Here is an 8,344-nt window from a genome sequence, read left to right as displayed (position 1 = left end):
AGCCTTTGTGGATTATTCTCTCAGAGCTAAAACACATTGCAGAATTTTTGCTTTCTTGGCTCCAGCTCCTACTTTTCCTGCCAGGTATCATTATAAGGATTCAAGCAGGATGAGCAATTAAAACCCATAAAAAGAATGTATCTGACTTTAATAGTCAGACTTTTTTATTTGACTTTAATAGTCAAATATCTGATGAGGCAACGGAGGTGACAGACCACAGAGCTCCCGGACAAGGTGCTTCAGTGAGGAGGATCACAAGGGATCACCCGGAGCTGGGGGTTCACGGAGAAGCAATCTGCTGTACCAGGGACCCAAGGTGCTTGGTGACTTGGGGGGATCTCAAAGAGCCACCACCACATCCCAGAACTGGCATGGCATTCAGGCCACCTGAGGCTGAGGTGACCACAGACCCATAGCCACCACAGCACTGCAACACTGGGTCTAAAACAAAACACAGAATCATAGAATCATTAAGGTTGGAAAGAGCAGTAAGATCATCTAGTGCAATCATCAACCCATGCCTGTGACTGCTCTAGACCATGTCGCACAGTCCACATCTCCACGTAATCTTGAAAACCACCAGGGACAGTGACTCCACCACCTCCCTGGGCAGCCTGTTCCAATGCCTCACCACTCTTCTGGAGAATAAATTTTTCCTAATATCCAATCTGAATCTCTCCTGGTGCAACTTGAGGTCATTATCGTCCAATTGCTGTTATGTGGGAGAAGAGGCTGACCCCCCACCTCACCACAACCTCCTTAAAGGGAATGGTAGAGAGCGATCAGGTCTCCCCTGAGCCTCCTCTTCTCCAGATTGAACAATCCAGTTCCCTCAGCCGCTCCCCACAAGACTTGTGCTCCAGATCTCTCACAGCTTTGTTGCCTTTATCTGGACACACTCCAGAGCCTCAGTGTCTTTCTTGCAGTGAGGGACCCAAAAATGAACACAGCACTCGAGGTGCGGCCTCACCAGAGCTGAGTACAGAGGAACAATTACTTCCCTGCTCCTGCTGACTGCACTATTTCTGATACAAGCCAGGATGGCATTGGTGTTCTTGGCCACCTGGGCACACTGCTGGCTCATGCTCAGCCAGCTGTCAGCTGACACCCCAGGTCCATTTCTTCCACACAATCTTCCAGCCACCATGCCCCAAGCCTGTAGCAATGCATGGGGCTGTTGTAACCTCAAATGCAGGACACAGCATGGAGAAGGGAGCCACCACATCGAGGACTACAGATGCTTTGGTGGGGCTCCTACAGAGCCACCGCCACACCTCAAAGCCTCTCACTCCAGGACTGAGGTGACCACAGACCCTCAGCCACCAAAGCACCACGGCACTGGGACTAAAACCAGCAGCGAGCGGGAAAAAACGTGTTTCTCTTCAGGAAACTAAGAAAAACAGTCGTATAAGGGTACAGAAGACAGGGGTGACGCCCCGCGGGACAAGCCTGCAGGGGGAAGGGCGCCGACCCGCGCCCCGGCCTTGCCCGCTCGGGCAGAGGGCGCCTGCGCCGCCGGGAGCGCTGCGGAGCGGGGCTCGGCGGCCGCGGGAGCCACCTGCGGGAGGCGCCGCTCCGCCCCGCCCCGCCCCGCACGGAGCGCGCCGCTGAGTGAGGGCCGGCGGCCCCCGAGCCCCGCGGAGGCGGCGGCAGGGATGGGAGCGGCTCCGTCGCCGCCACCAGCACCGCCTGCCTGAGCGGCTCCCGCAGACGTCGCGGGGAGCTGGTCGGTAGCGGGTGCCGCCGAAGGGGGGGACAAAGGAGCGGCGGGCGGGAGAACGGCGAACTTCGAGGACAGCGCTTCCCCGGGCGCAGGCGATCAGCTGGGAATTTCGGGTCATTCATCGGCGGGTGACGCCGTCCGGCGGTGCTCGCCCTTAAGTGCTCGGCGAGTGCATCTCGCGGGGTCAGCCCATGGCAGCAGCTGGGCAGGGAGCCTGGTAGTGCTGCTGGTGCGGTTGTGCGGCTTTTTGAACGGAAACAGGAGGAGCTGACCGGTAGGTTTCTCTTTAAGTTTACGCTACTTTTTCAGTGCCTTCATTTTGCTACTTGACCGCTTCTTTTGCAAAGAGGAAGGAGCCGCTGCGCACTGATTTTGGCATCTTGTTATAAATAAGACGTTTGCTCTATTTCATTGCAACCGCGAGCTGCTTTATTACCAGCGATGTCTCCAGAGGAGACGCGGTCACGGAGGCTTCTGTCAGTGCCGTGTTCTGCGGGTGCTGCCTCGCACCTGTGGCCAGGTGTAAACTCACAGCTGTGCTGTACTGCGGCGGGCTTTTACTGGCGTTTCAAACAACAGCAAAGGTCTTCGAAGGGTGAAAAAGGCGTTTTATCGCTCGTCTCTGTGATGCGATCAGCGGGGAGGGCTGGGAAGGCTCAGAGCCGTGAAGTGCACTGAGTTCCGCTGTAACGCGGCTCAGCGTAAGCTCAGGTACGGTCTTTCTGAAGCCTTTCCGTGGGGGACAGGCTTGTGCTGCAGCTGCTGCCTTGTTCTCTCCATTGGGCGGCTGCCCTCTGCTGTCTGAAACTGCCTTCCCAGCGCCGGAATCCTGCGTGGGACGGCAGGGAGGTGAGCAGGGCCGGCTGCAGGTAACTGCTCGGCTCGTGCTGTCGGAGGAAGCTGCTGGGGCACGGGGAATCTCTGTGCTTGTGGCAGGACCCGCCAGGATGCTTCCAGCTTTCCCCTGCCGGCTAAATCAACCCGATGATTTTTAGATCCGAGAAGTGCCATTCAAACCGAGATTACATCGGCTGAAAAAGCTTCAAACGTCATTTCAGGGAGTTACTTTGGTGTGAAGCAGGTGACGGCAGACTGCATACAAATGTATGTCCTTAATAGCGAGATCTCCTACCTGATGCACGGTGTCAGTGTGACTTAGTCTGCTCTGGGCAGCTGACAGGGAAAACAGTAAAAGCTCCTCATTGTCACAGATCAGGGCAGCTAGCAGTTAACTAATGCTAGTGTATATGATCTTTGTGGGGACGGAGCAGTGACATGTATCACTGTTACCATTTTTTTTTTTTGTATTTTCCTAATCACTGTTACACAGCAAATACATTTGATATACGGCAAGTGTTTCTTGTTATATCACCTGGAGACTGTCTAATTTGATAGCTTGCAAGATGCAGCCAGCATCCAGTATTAATCTTTGCCATAAAAAGAGCCGGAGAAGCTGCTGCTTTTCCTTTAATAAACAAGCAAGTATTTTCCAACTTTGTGACATCCAAGATTTTGTAATTCTGATTCATGCTTAAAGTAGCTTGTATGTTCCAGCATGACTTGCCTGGTAGGTATAAAATAATTTGTTCTATAGAGCTTAGTTGTTCCAGAAAAAAAAAACAAAGCATTCCTTTAAACATACCCTATTAAAAAAAAAAAATCAACACAGTGTCTAGTCTCTTCTGAAGAGTCAATATCTGCCTCTGTGGGCATCAGTAGCATCAGCTCTTTTCATCTGTGCCTTTTTTTTTGTTTGAATTTGATACCTTGTGCTTTAATGATAGCCTTCGCAGAATCATTAAGGTTGCAAAAGACCACTGAGATCATCTAGTCCAACCCCAACCCACCCCCACCATGCCCACTATCCACGTCCCTCAGTGCCACATCTCCATGATTCTTGAACACCTCCAGGGACAGTGACTCCCCCACCTCCCTGAGCAGCCTGTGCCAATATTCCCAACAATGAAAGAACCCAGGCCCAGTATTTGAGCTGGAGACCTTTGGACTTTAGCGATGTGCTGTGTCTGAAGTCTTTTGCGGTGAACCTTTAGGGACAGAGTATTCCTCTGAACAGCACTGGAGGAAAGGCTTTCTCTTTTTTGTTCTTAGATAGCTGTGTTCTCTCCTGCCTGATTTGCTTTGGTTTGCTTGCTTGAAGTATTTCAGGAATGATCCCACAGTTGTGATCAGCGTAACCCCAGCAGGGTTTAAATATGTGTAAGCTCAACATAATGGTGAAGTTTTGTTTGAATAATCTTTGTGTGAAGGAGATCCTGGCTGCCTTCTTGCCCAGGGCACGCTGCCTCCTGCAGCGATTCAGCTGTATGGCTAATTTTCAAGTAAACTGAAGTTACACGTTTTCTTGACACAATACTCGTGCACGCTGTCCTCTGCAGCCCAAGGCACTCTACCTGGGGTTCATAAACACATTTACAGTCCCATTTGCCTCCCTGTGCTCAGAGGGAGGTTGGTTTGCATCTCTAATTAATTAAGTTTATGAAGGAATAAGTCAGTATGTTAACTGAAAATTCCCTCAGGAATTGTAAACTTGCTTCATTAGCTGCCCTGGTGTAACCGTACCGTCCTTTCACATGTAAGCTGAGGGGAGAGCCAATGCTACGCAGAGCAGAAACCTTCCTCTGGTGTGAGCTGCGAGGGGAAGCGTGCAGCATTCTGCAGCCCCCCTCAGTTCCAGTTATCTTCTTGCTCTACCTGCCCGTTCCTGCTGTCAGCGTGACGTCTCTGGCTGGAACAGCAAACTGTGTGAGGTGGCTGAAGAGCCTCTCGGTGGAGTCAGAGAGTAGGTGGGGGCTTTTTGAGAATTTCGGAGAGTGCTGTGATCTAGCGACAGTAAGGACGTGTGTTCTTTGCAGGAGTTACAGTATGTGGATGCGGGGATTTATGCATAGTCTGAATTTTCTTTATGCTGCATAAAGGCAAATACCAGGGCTTGTCACAGAAGTTAGGTGGCTCAGCGTGCCCAAGGGTTAAATGTCCCGTGTTTCATGTGCTAACCTAGGACTCTCATTTCAAGATACAAGTCAAAGCATTACTTCAATGCTGAGAAGCTTGAAGAACTTCTCGGCATTTTTGCTGTATTCAAATTGTTTGACCCTTATTATGTAACAGTGGTTAGCAAACCATTGCTTAACAAGGTAAATGAGTCTTGGAACAGTGCAGGGTGAGTAACCAGACTTTCTTTTGCTTTCCACAGAGTGGTGTTCAGAATGGCCGGCTTGTCCACTCTGATCCTCCTTTTGTGTGCTGCTAAAGATGTGATGCCCTCCGGTCCTCACTGGAAGCCAACTTGGCCCTCTTACAGAGTTCCAGTTATCCTGCCGCAGTCTACCTTTAACTTGGACAAGCCACAGTTTGATGCTGAAGCCAGACTGGAAGTGGCATCTCCCTGTGGCCTAGAGTGCCACAAAAGTTCTCCACTGCCAACTTACGAAGAAGTGAAGAACTACCTGTCCTATGAAACCTTGTACGCTAATGGTAGCCTCACTGAAACCGAAGTGGGCATCTATATTCTGAGCAGAGGTGATGATGAGTCTCGAGGCAAATCTCGAACTAAGAGGCAGATCTATGGCTATGACAGCAGGTTTAGCATTTTTGGGAAGGACTTCTTGTTGAATTATCCATTCTCCACGTCAGTGAAGCTATCTACAGGTTGCACGGGGACACTAGTGGCTGAAAAGCACGTGCTTACTGCTGCTCATTGTATCCACGATGGCAAGAGTTATGTCAAAGGAGCTCAGAAACTGCGGGTGGGCTTCCTGAAGCCTAAGGTGAAAAATGGCAGCAAAGGGGCCAACAACACCAACTCGGTTATGCCTGAGAAAATGAAATTCCAGTGGATCCGGGTGAAACGGACACATGTCCCCAAAGGATGGATCAAAGGTAATGCCAATGACATTGGCATGGATTATGACTATGCCCTGCTGGAGCTCAAGAAACCTCATAAAAGAAAGTTTATGAAGATAGGTGTGAGCCCGCCAGCGAGACACTTGCCTGGAGGGAGAATTCACTTTTCTGGCTACGACAACGATCGACCAGGAAACCTGGTGTACCGTTTCTGTGATGTCAAAGATGAAACGTACGACCTGTTGTACCAGCAGTGCGATGCCCAGCCAGGTGCCAGTGGATCTGGGGTATACGTGAGAATGTGGAAGAGGCAGAATCACAAATGGGAACGTAAAATTATTGGCATATTTTCAGGCCATCAGTGGGTGGACATGAATGGCACCCCGCAGGATTTCAATGTCGCTGTTCGCATCACACCCCTCAAATACGCACAGATCTGTTACTGGATCAAAGGCAACTACCTTGACTGCAGGGAAGGATAAAGATATTGAAACTCCTTGAAAGCACTTAATGACTGGTTTTAATTATCTGAGGAAAGGCTAGACTTTCGCTGCAAATGTGTGTGATAGGGTTTTGTAACATCAGGATGTGATACATAGCTTTTCAAGCAAGCCACCTTGTTGTCAGGACAGAGGCTGTGCGGTGCTATCATTCCAGCTAGAAACTGGGGAGTAAAGGGGCATCTTCTGGGTGGGGGAAGGAGCAGGTGGACTTGCTGGATTTGCAGCTGGGCGACTGAAGATTAATTAGGGGCGGATCAGTAAACAGTACAAACTCAGAACCGTCTCCAAAGAATCCTATAAAAGGGACGCTGTTGACTATCTCATGCCTACAATGTTTGTTTTAATAAATCCTAGGATTAGTAGAAGTGCTTTGATCTGAACTTTTAAAAGAAAATATTTCTATGCTGTTGGGGGCTGAAGAGGGGCATTTAATGGTGTTTGCAACCCAAACATTACAGCTTTGTGTTCCTGCATGAGAAAGGGAGTGTGAAAAGGGCAAAGCATGCGCTGTGGGAGATGAATGCCACACAAATAGCATGAAGGGTAAATAACTGCATAACACTTGTAACCTTCTTTCAGCCTGAGTGATTCAAGACTTTATTAGTAACATAGTTAAGAAAAATGTTTTTTTTTTTTTGAGCAGACAGACCCTGATGTTGCAAGGTCTTAACTGTGAGGATGATGATGGTGGTAGGAGCAGTGCCATTGCATCCTGCTTTTAGGAACGGAAATCGTACCTGGGCTTAAATCTTTATAGCAGCTGGGGCACAGCCTTACACCTAGTGGAATCCCTGTGAAAGCGTATGGGGACTGATACATGTTTTCAGTTATGTCTTAGATTGTTTTTTTTTTTTTTTTTAAGGAAAATCTCATGTCAGCAACTCAACACTTGGAGGGAAAGCCTGTCTTTGCTCTTGATGGCGATCTGAACTGCTGACTGTAAAGCAGACAAAGGATAGAGCAGGACGTGGGTTGTCCTGAATTTTCCACCCTTGTTGTTGGAGATCTATGATGTTCTAGCTAAAAATAAGCGTGGTAGAGGGACCCTAGAATTGTGTCTCTCTTTCACATCCCTTTCATAGTGTACTTTGTAGAGCACATTGACTTCTGTTTCTTGTTTTGTTTGGGTCAGGGACTCCCCTCCCCATCAGATTTTTGAGTTAGAAATAATTCTTGGCAAGTGCACTGTTCAATGATTCTACAGCTGAAGTAGAGCCAAATTACAGGATGTAATATGGGCTAGTTATGAAGCGATGCTCTACTGTCTTTTAAAGATGTCAGCAACTTTTATTTTTTGCTACAGCGGAATTTTAGTTTAAAACAAAAAGTGCCTTGCATAGGTAAAATCAGTCCAGACAAACACTTGTGGCTTAGCAAACGGCACTGGGAAATCAGTGTGGTCCATACAGCTGGTGTTTCTCAGGTGGCTTTTGCCACACGGTTGACACATGCTGCCATGACAATATTATTTTCTTCAGTAGGAGGATAGACACTGGCTCCAGCTCCAGTCTCAATCCCATCCATCTCCCTCTGTCTCCTAATGCTCACCGAGTTGTCCCTGGCACCTGGTGTTATGGGGCAAAGGCACGTCCTTGGTGTGAGATGGCAGAGCAGGGAAGGAGTGACTCTTAGCAGAGCTTCCCTGTGCTGTACACAGAAAATGTTAATTCAGCTAAGCCTTTCTTTCACTCTACTAATTACTAAGGCATTCGTAAACATATGCCTGATGGTGCTTTCTGTTTGTGATGGCTTTAGCTCTAGTTCTGAAAGCCATTTCTTACTAGAGCTGCCTATGATTATTACTTTTATAGGTGCAGCATACAAAAACATGGATCCTCGTGGAGTTTGGTGCACTCAGATACCAGCAGTTACTAATGCTTTGAAATATGAATAATCGCCACATGTATCTGATGTCTTTTTCTCTGCCTTTTTATTTTAATTTCTTTACTCTATGGCTGTTATCTGGAGCACTTTTGTTTGAATGTATCACAGTGAATAAAGAGAAGTTATGGAATTTCAATGCAGATATTCTTGTATTTGTGCTACTTGGGTTACCCTCTCAATCCCATTTCACAATTACTTATTTGTAAAGGCATTCAAGCACGGAGAGGTTGTATTAACATCCTCAGTGATGTTTATTTTCTTTTAGTTTTCTTTTCTCTCCACCTGTTACTTAAATATTTTTGTTTTCAGTGAGCTTAATTACTGATGTATGTGTTGGGGCAATAATAATCAATCTTAGCTTTTGTATGAT

At 48.0% G+C, this 8,344-nt stretch overlaps 1 protein-coding gene across 1 annotated transcript; it reads left to right on the top strand.

The window, feature by feature from the left end:
- PRSS23 (protease, serine 23) lies at positions 1,571-8,114 on the top strand. The gene is made up of 2 exons (XM_021382342.1): positions 1,571-1,997; positions 4,938-8,114. The coding sequence occupies exon 2, from the start codon at positions 4,951-4,953 to the stop codon at positions 6,067-6,069; it is 1,119 nt and encodes a 372-aa protein (XP_021238017.1). The 5' UTR covers positions 1,571-1,997; positions 4,938-4,950; the 3' UTR covers positions 6,070-8,114.

Source organism: Numida meleagris, chromosome 1, assembly GCF_002078875.1.
Source record: "Numida meleagris isolate 19003 breed g44 Domestic line chromosome 1, NumMel1.0, whole genome shotgun sequence".
Taxonomy (NCBI): Eukaryota; Metazoa; Chordata; class Aves; order Galliformes; family Numididae; genus Numida; species Numida meleagris.
This window is presented reverse-complemented; position numbering and strand designations above follow the sequence as displayed.

Bases quoted from the DNA above. Each gene is read 5' to 3' on its own strand.
- PRSS23 (XM_021382342.1), top strand. From the start codon at position 4,951: ATGGCCGGCTTGTCCACTCTGATCCTCCTTTTGTGTGCTGCTAAAGAT.